The sequence below is a fragment of the Dromaius novaehollandiae genome, chromosome 12 (assembly GCF_036370855.1).
Source record: "Dromaius novaehollandiae isolate bDroNov1 chromosome 12, bDroNov1.hap1, whole genome shotgun sequence".
In the NCBI taxonomy this organism is placed as follows: domain Eukaryota; kingdom Metazoa; phylum Chordata; class Aves; order Casuariiformes; family Dromaiidae; genus Dromaius; species Dromaius novaehollandiae.
In genome coordinates, this window is record NC_088109.1 from 17,745,654 (window position 1) to 17,762,909 (window position 17,256).

The 17,256-nt window shown below is 45.6% G+C and overlaps 1 protein-coding gene across 1 annotated transcript in view; it reads left to right on the forward strand.

Annotated features, from left to right (window-relative positions):
• Positions 1-17,256, forward strand: part of PTPRG (protein tyrosine phosphatase receptor type G) — a 410,439-nt gene that overhangs the window by 315,160 nt on the left and 78,023 nt on the right. Inside the window, exons 10-13 of the mRNA XM_064519114.1 lie at positions 8,332-8,516; positions 10,505-10,613; positions 12,502-12,551; positions 14,837-15,632. Of these exons, the coding sequence (XP_064375184.1) occupies positions 8,332-8,516; positions 10,505-10,613; positions 12,502-12,551; positions 14,837-15,632 (1,140 nt within the window). The remainder of the gene's footprint in view (positions 1-8,331; positions 8,517-10,504; positions 10,614-12,501; positions 12,552-14,836; positions 15,633-17,256) is intronic.

Below are 17,256 nucleotides of genomic sequence, written 5' to 3' on the forward strand. Positions count from 1 at the left end.
CCGTGTTTTATGAGAACTCTCTCCAAACAGCCTCGGAGTCTCTTCGTGCCCTCCGGGTCTCTCTGGGGGTCCAAAAAGAGCGTTAGGCAGCCAAGTTCTCCTCTTAAAGAAAGTCATTTATATATTTTCATCTAACCTAAACGACTACAAAATATTGTATGGCAGTAAGCGTAATCTCTTAACCAAAGCAACAAAATTGTAAATGCAAAGTTAAAATTGTAAGTTATTGGCATCTTAACGTGGAATTGCTAAAACAAAATGATGCTACTTATTTCCTTTAAGTATCTTTAGTTAGGGGAAAAAGCAAATACGGAAGAACCTTTTTTAGCTAATTTACCATATGTTTTCCATTACAGTTGATTGTTCCTGTCCGTTGGAAGAATCTGTTTTGCAGATTAATTTCTTCATAGATTAAAAGCGTCTTTTCAGCTTCCCTGGGTGACTGGACTTTCTTACTTTCCTCTCTGATTTCATTTTGTTACGAAGACACTCCATATCCGTTCCCCTTCCGTTGACAGCGTACGGTACCGGCTCAGGGTCTTGCTCTGCAGTCCTTGGTCCTTGTGCACGTGGTTCTCTCAGAGCATGGGATGCTAAAACAGGGGGGGACAGAAAAGCAGCCGGGTGGAAGACAAAGTGTCAAGGTCAAAGGGAAAAAGACTGACCCATTTTGAAAGGGAATTGGCTACAGAACGGTGTGGTGCATACCTGACCTAAGCCTCACGTTTTTGCTTGTAGTGATTGTGATCTGGATTTACCTGCAGACGCTTTTGCCTGGTTATGCTGTGATCAGTGTGTGTATCTCTGCCTGAATATCGTGGATAGCTTCCACATGGGTAGGTAGGTTCATTAATAAGCAGTAAGTAACTGCTTGCGCTTGTTCAGAGATTATATATGGCCCAAATCAAGAGAAGGGGAATTCAGTGTAAAAGTTTTGACATGGGTTGGGTTCACAGCTGCTGCTAATGCTAGAAGAACTGGGTGCTCGCAGCAGGGACTGGGTGATTTATCCCACGCAGGTGCTGGGACTAATTGCAGTTGGGCTGTGCATTGGACGGTGACTACCTGCAGCACCTCCGTCTCGTTGGAGAAAGCCTCTGGCAGCCGGGCAGGGAAGCCGCTTTCCCTTTTGGGCCGGGCATCCTGCAGGCAGGCGGTGGATGCTGTGGCTGCCCGGCCCCTTGCTCTCGTGCCCGTGTGTCCCAGGAGCGCCTTGCGCAAGCGCCGCTCGTCGGGACGTTGGAAAGGGCCATCTGCTGCAAAAGCACTTCCTTCCGCAGGAAGTCCTGCTTTCTCCTGCCGTTGACGCAGCGCCTGGCTCCAGGTTCAGTCACTCCTATAGCGTCAGGCGTACCGTGTAAATAAGGGCAGGCGTGTACATTTTTAAACAAATCGCCTCCTCTGTGTGTATAATATAAACCAAAAATTGCAGGGCAAATTCTTGGTGGGCATCAGCTGGCCTGGCATGGTGTTTGACGGGACCAGGCTGATTGCCCCCGTCGGGGATTTGGGCCAGCGCTGCAGAAACACTTCTTGTGGAACATATTAAATATTTGGGCTCAAATACAACAAAGTAAAACACACAGTTCCTGCCTTCCAGTAAAGCAGGGTCTGTTGCTGCGATGCCATGGAAACTCCAATGTTACAACGAAACCCATGCAGGAGCGAAGCAAACGCCCTCCGAGTGCTAGTTGTATATTCCCCCCAGGGAACGGGCAGCAGCAGAAGGGGCAAAACCTCCGCTTCCCAAAACCCTTCCGCCAGACGTGCTCCAAGGGCAGGTTGCCTTGGGAGGTCATTTCACGGGGCTCATAAAACACATGCGGGGTCTGTCCACGTCCCTCGCACCTTAAGAAACAAGCCCCTGTGTTTGCAGCGTAGCGAAAGGTGAGAGCCGGGAAGATAAATAGGCTGTCTCCTAGCTACATTCTGCCTGTGGATTGAAGCAGATCAACACAAATATTTGCGTGTATGGCATGAAGCCTGCAAATGCCTGCTAGCAAAGTGCAGGCAAAGGTAAAGGAGAAAATGTGTGCTTCTCTTTAAAGCAATTATCCTTATATATTAATAATGTCATTTATAAGCGCTGCAAGAAGTTAACAATGTAAGCGAAAGCAGCACGGGGAACTGCAGGCGTTTGGGAAGAGGAGAGGGGGCGAGTGTTGTAAGTGTGCCTTTTAGCGCTCTGCTGTGTATTAAACCCTGTGTCGTCTCCGTGTATGATCCTCGCAGCCTATTTGTTATCCTTTGGGAGCACAGCCCTCGCTGAACTCGGAGATTGAATCAGACAGCCAAAAGAGTGGTACTGTTTTTTATGGCACTCCTTCTGGTTCTGGGCATTTCCATTGAGTCATGCCTATGTAAGGAAGCTGAATCTGGCACTTTTATTGCTTTCCTTACTGTGACACTGGTGGCATGGCGCTTGGAGCAAGCGTGAGTTTTCTCCTCGCAGTATCACCCATGCAAAGACTTCTTTTGTTTTGAGGGTCTCATAATGAAAAAGAATAAATACATGTGTATATTTAGGTACATGTATTTGAAAGTCTGTTTCTTCATTTCTGGGCTATTGATTAAATGGCATTGCTGTTGCCCTGCTGGCAGGCAGGCTTCCCTGGGCCGTAGAGCTGAGCGAGTTCGGTGCAGGATTTTGCCGACAGCGCAGGCATCGACGCTGCTGTTATCAGGCTTTTCTGAAACCAGCCGGGAGACTTGTGGCTCAGTTGGGCTTGCACAAACATCTGGTTTTATGGGGAGATCCCCCGGGGCAGGGCTCTGCTTCGGTCCGGCTGGTGGGAGAGCCCTGAGCTGCTCCTTCCCGCTAGCCGCGTCCTGCAGAAAGCCCCGCGGGTCCCCGCCTGGCTCCCACCCCTCCCCAGCAGCCCCTTTCCTTGCTATTTACCCGTTAATCTCTATTCCCATGAGCTACTTCAACACAGATCTTCGAGCAGCTTCACAAGTTGCTATTTAAAACAGCAAGAAAACCACATCTTGATTCAGATGTGTTTTCTTCCCCCACGTACACGTTGCCTCAGCAGATCCCTGTCCGTCTCGGCCCGAGGGATTCAGGACTTCACTTATGCCTTGCTTTCCTGTGCGGGGAGATGTCAGAGCTTCATCACACGATATATATGCCACGGTACCGCACGTATAGGCACAGCAGCTTTGTAGTGCTGAGGCAGGCAGCAGGAGGGAGAGAGTGGGATTTTCCAAAAGAGGGCATAGCACAGCTAGAAATAACTGCCTTTAAAGTGGTGACATTTTTATGCACGGAAGAGCTAACTTAAAACATTTTTAGAGGATTTTATAGATCCCTCTGAGCCCAGTACCACTAGATTCATCATATGAGGCACCTGTGCTACAGGAGGAAGATATACAAGAAATAACCCAATATTCAGTTCTTGAGCTCTTTCAAACCTTCCCTAAATAGCTCTTTTTATAACCGCAGGTAGCATATGCAAAAAGCATGATAAATACCAGAAAGTTTGGGTGGTTTTGCATTTCTCTTTAGGCTGCTAAAAAAAGCTTTCATATCCTCTTATATGCCCTTGCTGGAGTGATAGGTGTGTCTTAATACCAGTGGTTAATTTTTGCTGAACAATAGGCCCCCTTTTTTTCCTTTCAGCCTCTGAAATGGAGCTGCCAGGAGCTTTTGGATTAGGCTTTATCAGGCTTGAGTTAGGGAAGCCTCGTGGAGGGTACGTAGCCAAATACAACATAGAAATCAAATTATGGGAGAGATGAATGTGGAGTTGTTAAATTAATTTTGTTTGTTCCAGCTCATTGGAATGTTTTTAACTTGAAGAAAACAATTCTTTGCAGTGTGCCTGGCCTGGCCAGCACTTAGGGCTGTATTAGCATGCTACGTTTGCCTTCAGGCGGCAAGCAGGTTTTCTCCAGGCTTGGGTGAGCCCTGGAAGACGAGGCTAGCCAAGAGGCTGGCTTGCCCCCCCGCCTTCCCCAGCGGGACGATCTGCAGCGAAGCGCCTGTGTCGAGCTCCCTGACAGCCGCACACATGGCCAACAGCTGGAAATGCCGGCTGAGGCCGCCTGTGTCAGGTCCCTGTGCCTCCCTCCGGATGCACCCATGCAATCCTCCCTCCGCTGCAGGACGTTCCCAAAAGGCAGGAGCGAGCACGTTGCCAAGTGCCCAGCACAGATTATCCCTGTCTGTCAGCCTCTGAGCTTTTTATTTTTATTCCAAGAGGTCCAAGACGTGACAGGCTGAGGGCATCTCTTGCGCCGCGAGAACATGCCCCGATGCCGTGAACATGCTCACTCGCGGAGCGCTGCCGAGGTTTCGCCCCTGTGCCCAGCCGGGCTCTCCTGCCTCCCGGAGCACCAGTTAGCCCTGGCACCGGGCTGACCCATCCGCTGATGGTTCCGTATTGACTTTGGTACCACAGTGCAGGTATCTCCGCTCAGTATTGCATTATGCCTCACAAAGACATCCTGAGATCCCCCTCCGTGTTTTCATTATTCCATCGGATCGGAATTTAAAAGAGAGCATTAGTAACATTTTCTCTAAAAATAACTGAGATCTGCTATTTCAATGTCAAATGTTGCTGGCTGTTGGTTTTTGTTCTTCTTTTTTTTTTTTCCTCCAGCAATCATGAATTCACAGGCTCATTTGCTTATTTAGTTTGAGGGGGAAAAAAGAAGAAAAAAAAAGCTTTTGTTTCTCTTCAGTGTATTCTGATTCAATCCGGAGGAACATGCAAACTTCTTCCTCTCCGCCCCAGCCTCTTTCTGCATCTCTGTTTGTCCTTCAGCTGCACGCTTTGCAAAATCAGTAGAGGCTTCTTAGCATTAAAAAAAAAAAAAAAGAGACAGAGAGAGAGGAGTCAGTGATTCTTTTAATCTTCTTCCCAAAATCCAAGGCGCACAGAATTTCAAAAGGAAAATTAGATCTCCAGAAAATGCCAGTTGTTTTATAGATGGTCAACTCATTACTTTCTTTCTTTTCTTTTTTTTTTTTTTTTTTTTTTTGCCTTTCAGACATTTGCTACATTATTATGTATCACTTTAATTAAATCATCAAATTGAATTACTGGATCAAATTTTTTTTATTCCATTGTGTCCTGAGCAGGTTTGTTTAAATTAATAAACCATATGCTTCATTTTATAAAAAAGGAGATTTCTTTTTTGCCCATTCATCAACTCAAAAGCTGTAAAAAATAGCAGCTGAACAGAAAATGTTGGTTATTACTTAATTACAGCAGATTCTTCCCATGTGTCTCAGAATAATGGGAACAAAGTCCTACTAAATGATAAAAAGTTTGTAATATTTACAGTGAAATTGGAAATTCAGTCTCCTTTTTTAGCTGTCTGTGAACATAGTTTGTCCTAGTCATGCCATGGCCCCAGTCAAAACATGTTACCATGCGTCTCAGTGAAGTCATTGGAGTTACTCAGCTGCTTAAAGGTGTTCATGACCTTGGATCAGGGTGCATGGTCATGGAGGGAGGGTCTCCTAACTTTGAGCCTCTAAAATAGGTCTCCTATTTACCTTTGGGAAATACCTGCTGCTGTGACTGTCATGAACTATTCTGAATTGCATCAAAGCTGGTGGCGAGGAGTCGCATGGAGCAGAGGATGGGAACAGTCCCTTCTCCCTTGCAGGGCATAGGGTTGTTGTTTGGGAAATGGCTTACTAGAGGAAGGGTCAACACGTGCCAGGGCACACTGCGATTAAGTTAGACCTCTTCATTACATCTCCTGTGAAGGTTACCTGGTTGAACTATTTATTATATATAAAAGTTTGATGCTTGATTACCTTAAGAATGTCAATCTCTGGATATCCTTCTGGAGAAGGAAGGCTGGATAGGACTTTTTCCAGGTCTGGCTAGTCCTTCACCTGGAGCTCCCATCTCTGATAAGCTTTGGTAGGCTTTGATTAGGTGGAACGGTGAAGGCTGGCCTGGTATTTTTGAAGAGTAATTCTGTAATGACAAGGGGCTTCAAAGGGAGTAGGTTATGACTTACTGGCGCAATTATCAATAAGTGGTGACGTAAGTAAGAATTGATTTGATTATCTCAGCAGAAAGAAGTGAGCACGGAGAGGCACACGAAGGATCACAGAGCTCTGTAAGTCCTGGCAGCAGCAGCAGCAGCAGCTCTGGACCACGCATGAGGGGCTAGTTTGGGTTGCTCTCTTTTCTGGTTGGAAACTGTACTGTACCACTGGGTAGAGTCAAACTACTTCTGTGAAGAGGAGGCAGAGCGGTTGTCCTTCATGTTGGTGGGCAGGCGAGAGTGTGACGAGCTTCCCTAGCAGCAGGGACCACGGAGCACGGGGAAGCCTGCGTGGTGTGGACGGGTGTGGAGTCACTCACCTTCACTGGAGGTTTTCAGGAGCAGATCAGACAACCTCCTTGGCCCCTCTTGCCTGCGCCACTGTCCGAACCTGGGAGAGAGGCCGTTGCACGCCGCCGGGGCATGCCTGCACGCTCTCAGCTCGGTCCAGGCTGCCGCTGCTGTCTCTGCCGCGCGCTCCAGGCCTGCAGGCTCAGTGCCGAGAGCAGGGGCGACACAGAGGGAAGCGCTTTGCAGGCAGCAGGCTAAGGTGTCACTTTGGGCTTTGTGGCGTTGTCTGCAGAATGCAGGTTTGGTCCCTTCTGCTCAGCATAAATGGAAAATTTTACTTGTTTTGTCAATAAACAACTGATTAGAGATACTGCAGGGTTTGCTTTGCCGGATCCTTCTGTGCTGAGCAGAAGGATCTGCTGCAAAACTGTAAAACTGTCACTCCTGACGGGAGCAAACACAAACGATCTTTCCGACCCATGTGTATTTCTGTAATATATGTTTCCTTATTTTGTACAGGCTAGTTACAAAATATGAGTTATAACTGCGCAAATGCATTTGACAGGTGTTTTTCCCTTGTACTGGTAATATTGGTGTTTACAGAGTTTAATCATTTTTATTTTGGAACCATAGCTATTTCAGTGATCTAACAGCAGAGTTAGTTACATGAACAACCTGAAACTCAGGCCTAGGAATACACGTTTTTCCCCTTCAGTGTAGCCAAGACCCTTTAGAAGTGAAATATGTCCAAATACGCACCCTGTCATTTACCTGCAGAGTGCAAATAAGATGACTGTGTTGGCTTTAAATGGAAGAGTAGTATTGGGAAAAATAATTCTGAAAACAGCAGCAGTGTGATGGGCTGGGTGACACCCTCACTTTTCCTGGCAGAAGAGGCCAGCTCCTTTGCCACAGCACATGCATTTGGGTATCATTTCAAGTGATTTTTCTTGGTTCAGAGTTTATATTTGGAAAGGAAATGTGAGAATCTGTCCTGAATTGTATATTTTAAACATGATTTTTACAGCTTGGAAAAATCTACACTCTTACAGTTGGAAAATGCATTATGTGCCTTATAGGTAGCATATGAGTGCCATCTAGTGTTCTTCATTCATGCATCGACCCTTGCATTTCAATTGCTTCAGAAGTATTTCCTTAGCACTGCGCTCGGCACCACACTCCATTGCAAAGCGTATGTGCCGGCTTGGTGCCCCGGCTTAGTCTTTCCTGGAGAAATTTGGATTTGGGCATCTGAAATAAACAGAAGCCCAGAAGAAGTGTTTCTCCCTTTGGTTAAGCCATTCCCGTGCTGACCTGCCCACCGCCTTCACCCTGGCCAAGGAGCAGCCTCTGCCTCCTCCGTCCATGGACGGGGTTGGAAAGCCACAGCCTTCGGGAGGCCAGCTGGAGGCTCCCGCGTCTGTCAGGAGAACAAGATGGCCAAGGGCCTTCTTAAGAGTGCTGCTCTTTCCTGGATTTGTACCATTTTCCTGACAAACAGTTTAGAGGCTGTGAGGGGAGATACGTAGAAGGAGGAGTAAAAAGTAACTTTCTGCTCATGTGCAAAAACGTACTGGGTTGAAAGGAATAGACTTGCTGATGCAGTGATGTCACATTTTCAGAGGTTCTAAGTATTTGCAGGCCCTGAAAAGCAGGCCAGAATTTTTATCCCCTTCACGTTACAGGGGGCTGTAGTCCAGAGAAGCTGTGGCTCGGTTTTAGGCGGTCTTCTAAAGGTTCAAATGCAGAGTTATTAAGTGACCAAGATAAAGTATATGTGCAAATGTCAGAATTGAAAATAAATCAAGAACGAAGCAACCTGCCTCCAGAGAATGGATTCCCTTTACTCTGGAGAGCAGAAAGCAGCTGCAGGTGGTATTAAATCCCATTGGTCTCAGTGGATTGCAGCCTAAGCTACTACTTTAGGCAAAGCATTAAAAAAAACCCTGGATGTTAGAGTGAAGTACAGTTCTCCCTGTTTACTCTCGGTTATTTCAGAGAGCTTCATGTTTGTTCCTTCTTTTTTAGCTTGCAGCACTCCTCCTGTCAACATGAAAGTGCAGCCTGTGAACAGAACAGCATTGCTTGTAACCTGGAACCAGCCCGAAACAGTCTACCACCCTCCTATCATGAACTACATGATCTCCTACAGTTGGACTAAAAATGAAGATGAAAAGGAGAAGACTTTCACCAAGGACAGTGACAAGGACCTGGTAAAACCACAGCATCAACCATTGGCTTATGTCTTGAGCTGTCCTTGCATTGTTATTTTCTCAGTAGAAGGAAGAAGAGTAGGAAAGCTTTCGTTACGTTACAGACAGGCTAGTGTTTGACTTGCAAGGAATTGCTTTTAAAATGTTCAGCGATTGCCTAATAGACCACCCAAAACACTGGAGTGTGAATTTATAGTTTATGTGAGTGTATAAAGGACTAAATCTGCAGACACCTTTTCATATACTCTTGCTGAGAAGTAGCTGGCTCAGGAAATAGTTAGACTCTGAATACCTTTTGGCTCTTGTTCAGCTCACAGATTTTCACAGTAGAGGCCTAATCCCCCCAAATCAAGTTTGTCACTGTGCGTAGCCCCTTGTAGGCTTTGGAACAGTTTCTGATCAGTCAATGCTGCCAGGAGTAATAGTTGCATGGTCAGAGCTGGAAGATTATTGTAGAGTGGCCTGTACGAGTGTTGCCTCAGTCTGGCTGTGAGGGAAGGAGAGGGAAGAGCAAGACGGTTCCAACATAGATGGAAACACCAATCCATCCCCTCCATTTAGGATTTGATCCGCTTGTCATTGTTGTCTAAGTGGAAGCAAGTATTGTACCGGTCTTTAACATTCTCTGCATATAAAATCAAAGTGACATACTCAGGTTTGAAAGGCCTCCGTTTATTGTTAATCAAAGAAAGCCTCTAGAATAATGAAATCAGTTATTGTATATGCACATGAAAAATGCAGCAGCGTAGAGTGTTATTCCTAATGACTGTTATCGTATTTTTTTTCAAATACACAGTCCTCTGGGCCCATTCAATCATTTAGACAATAACACTTCTCTTATTCCCTTAGATGAAGATTCTTTTACTTCATTTCCATTTATATTTTCAATTTCCCCACTAGACATTGTTATCTGGGTCACATTAGGGAATGATGTGCCTCAGAAATCAGAAAGGAATCCATTGAAAGGCACCCAAGGTTATGATGTATTGTAACCTCTCTCTTGTCGCAACTCCACACTCTTAAGGGACATTTTTTTTTAATCAGTAATAAGGAGGAGAGTGTTAATCAGCAAAAATGATGTGGGCACAGCGACAGCATCCTGTTTTATGTAAAAGAAATAATTAAATGTGCAGGGGATGTGATGGAGTGATAGCTTGGAAATAAATTGCAGGGAGACCCTGTGCTGTGCAGTAAAGCTTGGAGGTTAAGGAAGCAACGATAGCTTAGTCTATTTTCGGGGCAAGAGAAGAAGGAAACACTTTTGCAGAGGAAAGTGCAATCCACTTTCAGTGCTCTGGCAGAAACAGCTGGGCTGTCCCATCTTGAAAGAGAGCTGGACAGTGTTTTCCTAAAGGGCTCACTGGTGTTTCAAATGACCCATGTAGCTACAGGTGCTGTCTACTGCAAGACAAGAAATGGTGTGATTGTGGACTAAATACCACCCAGAGGAGCAGCACAAAGGTAGCAAGGTAGTGTCTTGGGTTTAAGAGTGTGCAGGGGCATCCCAGCCCAGGGTGCTGAGCCATCGTGCCTTATGGGCCACCAGCTGCTAGTTGCCATAGCCAGTTTGTTACAAAATAAACAGTGGGTTTGAACATAAAACGGCCTTTCAGGGCTTATCTCAGGATTGGAATTTGCACCTTCACCCATAAAATCTTCATTCTAATTCCTGTGAGATTGAGGGTTAGGGTTTTCTGAGGAGAGCAGACTTTCAAGCATGAGGCATGAGAGCAGGCATGGGGCATCCTCATTTTTTTCCATGGGCAGAGCCAGCAGAGTCTAGGTGCAATACTTTGATACCAGGGGGGAGTCATTTGACCTTCACCTGGACCTCTCCCAGGGGAGCAGTGATTATTCCTCTTTAGAAATAAGTTTGTCTTACATGGCGCAAATGTCCTGTGTTAGCACAATGCTTTATATATTGCAAACTGATCGTGGACAGTCCTGTGGGGGTAAAAAACTGAATAATATCTATTTTTTTTAAACAGAAGGCCATCATTAGCCATGTCTCACCTGACATCCTTTATCTGTTCAGAGTTCAAGCAGTTTGCCGAAATGAAATGCGTAGTGACTTTAGCCAGACAATGCTCTTTCAAGGTAAACAAACAAACAAACAAACAACTGTATTTTTAAATTAAATGACTCTGTGTGTGTTTAACATTTTCTTTGCAAAGTGCAGTATGTTGTGGAATGATCTCAGAAGATATTTGAATGCATGTAGATAGTGCCAATTTCAAACCGTGGCCAGTGACTTTAGCTGAGTCCTCTTTCTAGTGATGGAGGTTTGCCTGCCCCACTCTGTTGGAAGTGGTGTGTCGGTTCTTATGAGAATACATAGCTTTTTTTCACTAGTTTTACAAAGCAAATTCTTCAGCGACTGCTTATGCATCAGAGGCTCAGCTACAGCAGAACGAGAGTCTGATGGTGTCTGTGTTACAAAAAGGGGAAAGGAGATCAGTCCCATCTTGACGACCACATGTAGGGGTTCTCAGGTTTTTACCATGCACACAACCACAGTGATTTTCAAAACCGCTGTGATTTTCAAAACCCACATATTTAAATGAGAGCTCAAGAACTGGCTGCTAAACTGTCAGTTGCCATGGATTTCCATTGAAGTATGTTTGACAAGTCTGGTAAAGTTGAGATTTGTAGAACTTGATGCTTTTGGTTTCCATAAGTGTCAAAGTTTTGCTTCTCCCCAGGAATTTACTTCTAATTGTTTTGTTAGGTAGGGCAAAATTCCTCTCTGCTGAGAGCACTCATCCCATGGCATTCCCAAGAAATGTAAACCTATGAATGGGTATTGGAAAAATGAAACAAGCGTAGAGTTAAAAATTCAAATTCTTAAGGTGAAGCAGAGTTAAATCACTTGGGTGTTATGCTGTATATAGAACAAAATAATAAGCATTTTTGAGAGATTTTTTGAAAATATGCAGGTTTTAATGCTAACTTGTCAGTCATTAGCATCTGAAGGATGTCAAGCTGTGGACACAATTCAGTTCTGTTCCAGCATCCCTGGTGCATGCCACAGTGTTCGCAGCATCACAGGGATCAGACAAGAACTGTCCTGTCCAAGCAATATCTCTTAAACAGCTCTCAGTTTTTTAGTATCTCAGCAGAGAGTTTTGGAGTGCAGTTTAAGTGCCAGGCAGGAGTCAGAAACCTGTGTATTACTGATTCTGGCCTCTTTCAGAAGATAGTAAAAGGAAAAGATTCTCTGAAATTTGACCATGATAACCATTTAGTTACAGTTAAAAACCAAATGTTATTGACAGTTTTGTCAAATACTGCTTGTGCTCTTTAGCCTTTCATTCAAAACATTGGAAGTGACAGACACATCTGCAGTAGGAGTAGATGTTGCATTTCCTTCCATGTCTCCCCCAAAAGTAGGTGTTCTTCTAATCATTGGCTGTTTTGAAGATCTAACTTAAAAAAAAATCAATCTGAGCTCTCAAAACATTCTTCAGAGTCTCATTATTGTACTCAAGATAAATAGCAATAAATAAAGATACTGTATCGTAAGGGCAGAGAGAAGTTGTTATCCTCAGCTACTCCCGCTTCTCGTGTGAGTCAGTACAGTTGATCCAGCTTGGATTTGAAGGAGAACATATGTTTTCTGACAGTGGACTTAGACCAGCATTTCCAGTCCCAAGTAGTTAAAGACAAACGACTCATCTTTAGACATGAGTAGTTAGGTTAGTAGTATCAAGCAACTTGTTTAGAGAAGCTTGACTTTTCTCCAGACTGAGACCACCATAACTGATCGTATGTTGGACTTTGCTGCATGCAACAGGCCTTCTCTGATGTTTCCCTGCCAAGTCTGTGGTTACCAGTTCATTCGCAGGCCTCCGTTTCTTTTCTGTCTTGGCATGTTTAGTCATAGCAATGTTCAGCAATTGTTTAGCAAGAATTGTATTGCAATGTCGCTGTCGTCTCCCGTCTCCCTTCCTGGTCCGCTTAAATGTTGTTATTCTTTGTTTCTCAGCTAACACTACTCGAATTTTCGAGGGGACCAGAATTGTGAAAACAGGAGTGGTAAGTTGTGGACGTAAATCACTGCAGTGGATTGACGGGCATTTGCAATTTGTGGTGGCGTTCCCACCAGGTGGCAGCATGATGTTGTAAATCTGCGGCGGGACCGCAATTTCCTAGGGTGGTGGTGGTTTAAACCCTGCGCAAAGGGCTTCATACCTGCATAAAATATCGGTGAGATTTTGGCTTTGTAGCCTCAGATTCCAAGAAGCTTTAACCACTGGAGAATCGTGTGTTAGAAAAACTTCCAAAATATATATATTAAGTGCATTTAGATGGCGTAAGTAATCTTAATGATGACGATGGAAATAAATTTAATTTCTTTTATTAACTGTATGACCAGAAGTACATATGCAACAGGAATCAGGCCTCGCATACAGCATCTTTGCTCTTCCAGTGCTGTAAGGATATCTGCTGTTGTGTGAATGAAGCCTTAACAAGCTGTTTGTTTTAATTTTAATTCAGGTGAGACTGTAACAAGTCACTAAAGCTGACTGTTGTATTCCAGAATCAGAAATGTTGATACTTTTACAGTAAAACTGGATGTACCGTTTCAGTTTTGCAAGCATCTGGTTATTTAACATTAATCATCCATAACCTTAAATTTTTGGCATTCACTACACTAAATTGTTCAGTCAAATTTATGGGCTCAATTCATACTACTGAATTTTCTCTACATATATTATTTTTGGTTTTATTCCATTGCAGTTTGATATGCTCCCTAGTAAACCAGTAACACATTCAGAGCTTGAATTTGAATGATTAATGTTTTTTTAATGATATATAGAGGTATTCTAGATGTACAAAATCTGCTGTCAAATTTTAATACTCGGTCTAGCTTTGAGACCATACATGCCAAAGAAAAGCAAATTTCTCAGTGCCTTAGGGGTTCACACTGATACATATCCAAAAGTTTAGATGCTTATTTAAAGTTTTGGCTGGAAATCTCTAAAGCACAGGTTTTCTTTTGAGATCTCAGGTTCTCTGTGATTGCAGCTGGTCAAAAATAACATGAGAAAGCAGCCTTTCTTGTTTTGCTGCAGCATTTCAACTACATGGCCTGATTGAAACCGGGAATGGCAGAAAGATGCAGAAATACTGTTAAATTACAAAGCCATTCCAGAAATAGAGAGACATTTTATGGTTTTGTTCAAGGTTGAGTAGCACCTGTGTAACCCTTGTTTGTCCATGTCTGGCGTGTGCATTTGCAGCTCATGGTCCCCTTGGTGATGCAGTCAGTGGCATGAGATATGTTTGAACAAGTCAGAGAGGGAACGTGGTCCAGACAGAGCTGTTGACCCCAGCTCCTCTGCAGAATTACTCCATGTCTTTAGCCACCTCACTTAACTTGAGCGCCTTTTTGCACATGTAATTTAGGAAGGTGAATTACTTGTCTCAATCTTTGTTAAGGTATATACCAGGGTTTTTTATTTCAGAGAAGGCATATGTTTACATACAGGGAGCATGCATGCGCTTAGTTGAGTAGCTTAGTTGCACAAAGCTAACCAGCAGGGAGAGCGCTGCGGGATGGGGCACGCCAAGCCCACGCGTGGCCGCCGCGGTCCGGCCATGCCGGTAGCTGCCCTGGCAACTTTGGCTAGTGTGAAGGCTCCTGGTGCCCTCCAAGCCCTTCTCGACTTCCCAGCTGGACCTGCAGCAGGTCTTCTCTAACGAGAGCAACACTTCGCTGCTTGCTGCAGCACCACTTCTTAGGAGAATAATGCTGATCTCGGAAGGTAAATTTGGAAAATAAAAATAGTACCGTTCAAGGCCCTAACAATGTGCGTGGGAATACCCAGAGCTCCCTCGGAGAGCGGCCCACCCACCCTGCCTGCACAGTAGCGGCACAGCTCGTATTTTTGGACAACGCTTATGTAACGCCACATTTTTTAACTTCTGAGGCTTAGAGCACTGTGAGTAATGCCGCTAAACTCATTAAACTTCTTCACATCTTCCCCCACCCCGAGAGGAAACGTTGCTCACAAGTAGCCGGTGATGTGGGTGGAGAAAGCCCCGCTGTAAAATGAAGATATGAATAAAGAGACTTTGATTATAATGATTGTTTTGAAATGGCAAACGCGGGGACGTTTCCTCCCATCATCACTTGCCTTGTGACTCGGTGGCTTGTGCTTTTTCTGGCTGGGTCCTGCGTCCAGCTGGTGTAAGTCCACTTCTCTCGTTTAGGGAGACTAACGAGCAGCACGGCGCGGGTGTGAAAGCCCAGGCGGCTTGTCAGGGGCCCCCACTGATGCTCTCCCCTGTGTTTCTTCCCCTGCCCTCTCCTCAAGCCCACCGCCTCGCCGGCCTCCTCAGCCGACATGGCGCCCATCAGCTCGGGCTCCTCCACCTGGACCTCCGCGGGCCTCCCCTTCTCCTTCGTGTCCATGGCGACGGGGATGGGGCCCTCCTCCAGCGGCAGCCAGGCCACCGTGGCCTCCGTGGTGACCAGCACCTTGCTGGCGGGGCTGGGCTTCAGCGGCGGCGGCATCTCCTCCTTCCCCAGCAGCGTGTGGCCCACCCGCCTCCCCGCGGCGGCGGCCCCCACCAAGCAGCCGGGCCGGCCGGTGGTGGCCACCACCGAGGCCGCGTCCTCGCCGGGGCCGGAGCGGGACGCGGCGCTGACCAAGGACGGCGAGGGAGCGGAGGAGGGAGAAAAGGATGAAAAGAGTGAAAGCGAGGATGGGGAGAGGGAGCACGAGGAAGAGGAAGAAAAGGACGCGGAGAAGAAGGAGAAGAGCAGAGCGACCGAGGCTGCCGCGGACGTGCGAAATAGCACAGAGCCGCCGCGGGCCACTGGTGCCCCCAATAGGACTGCCGGGGAGGAAGGAAATAAAACCATATCGGGTCAAGAGCAAAACCAAAACGTTGCCCCAACCGATGGACGTCCCACGGAGGAGACTTCTGCAGCAGCAGAGCCTCAGCCCCCGCCTCTCCCCTCCACCCAAGTGCCGCCAGCGTTCACCGACGAACGTTACCTGGGCAAGAGCCCACGAAAACCAGAGACGACAAGGAAACCTTTTCCAAAGGAGGACCGCTTTCCAGAGGAATACCCCTCGGATAACAAATTCATCACCATCAACCCAGGTGAGTGACCTCCGGGGAACTGCCTTTTCCCAGCGTCAGACTGTCGGATAATTACACAGTCCAAATTCCTTACCGACTTCCAGGAGATACAACACTGTTGCGGTGCCTGCCTTCCCCCGGTGGGCAGGTCATTGCGGGGCCCAGTCCACAAATTGTTACTGGGGGGAGAATAGGGGAGAGGATCGTCTTTTAATGTCGGGGGGGAAGATGCGTGCTACCTGTGCTTGTTAGCAGAAAAGGAAGTCTGGAGAAACATTAACCCCTAACATGCTGCATGAAGAATTTTGCTTAAAAAATAGAAGGGGGAGTGTGGTAGGCTGCAGCTGTGAAATTAATTTGGAACAGCAGTTGCTGTGCCTAGCTGGTGTTTAATGGGAAGGTTGCTATGTGTGTTAGAAGCTAATTTAGTTTATCTGCAGGATTCTCCCTGATTTCGCTTTGAGATATTCTCCCAAATATGAGATCGTTGCTGGCTAATTTCTCACCACAAAACCTACATGCTCTGATCTTGCAAGACAAGGCACCTTTTGCACTAGGATTGCCTTACTTCTTTTTTTCCTGTGAATAAAACTGTAGTTGGGCAGAATTTGTGGGTATTCTACATTTGTCCTGGATTACTGTTTCTCCTGTATGTGTCAACCCTGCATGTATGTGCCAGCTCCTCGGCATGTGCACGGTGAATATGACCTTTTGGAAGCACGCACAGGTGCTCTGCATGTGCAGTAAGTCCAGCAGGTTTGGGATTTGCTGCGCAGACCTATGCAAACAGATGTCTGGTGGTGCTTCCAACTTGCTGTGCAGAAGGTCCAGGCCATATGCACATATTTCTGCCCACCAGGCACCTGCGAGGAAAACAAATCTTTGAACTGCACAGGAACAAATGGACCACATTCATATGGATTTGTTTGCGGAGGCAGGACCAAGATTTAGAAACAATGGCAAGTTTGAGTGGTTATGTGTATTACCGCAGCATCTATAAGATAATATACATTTTTGTTTGTTTGTTTGACTGTTACTGTTTATTTTGCTAATCTATAGGCTGTTTTGTCATTTTGTTTTTCCATCCAAGCTCTTCTAGAGTTAAGATACTGTGGAAAACCTCCAGTATTTATTTCTCCTTACATTTATTAGCACACAAATGCAGACATTGTGCTCTCAGGTATAGTTCAGAATCAATTTAAAAAACAAAGCTAAATCCAAACTTTAATGACATTTATTATAGACATGCTGACCTGACTAATGCTGTGAATTGTAACTGTTCGATAAGAGAACAGATTAACATTGATGAAGCCAAGCAGCCCGCACCAAGTTTTCCTGATTTTTTCTTTTTTTAATACACTGCTGTTTTTGTCACTCTTCACCTGGGAATTTTCTTCAAAGTCTCGTGTTCCCACTGTATTTGGTCTGAAATGCCTGACAAGCAGCTTTCAACATGCCTCTCACCCTAGTCAGCATCATATCAGGAAGGAGGGAACTTGTCCTAGCTGTGCATTGCAATGCTGAGGGAAAGCATTCAACACCATGTAAGTTCAAACCCCGACAGTTTGATCTGTCTGGGCAAACCTGCCTCTTGAATAGTTTTCTTCGGTTCTTCTTGCCTTCTGCTTCGCTGTTTCTCATGCCC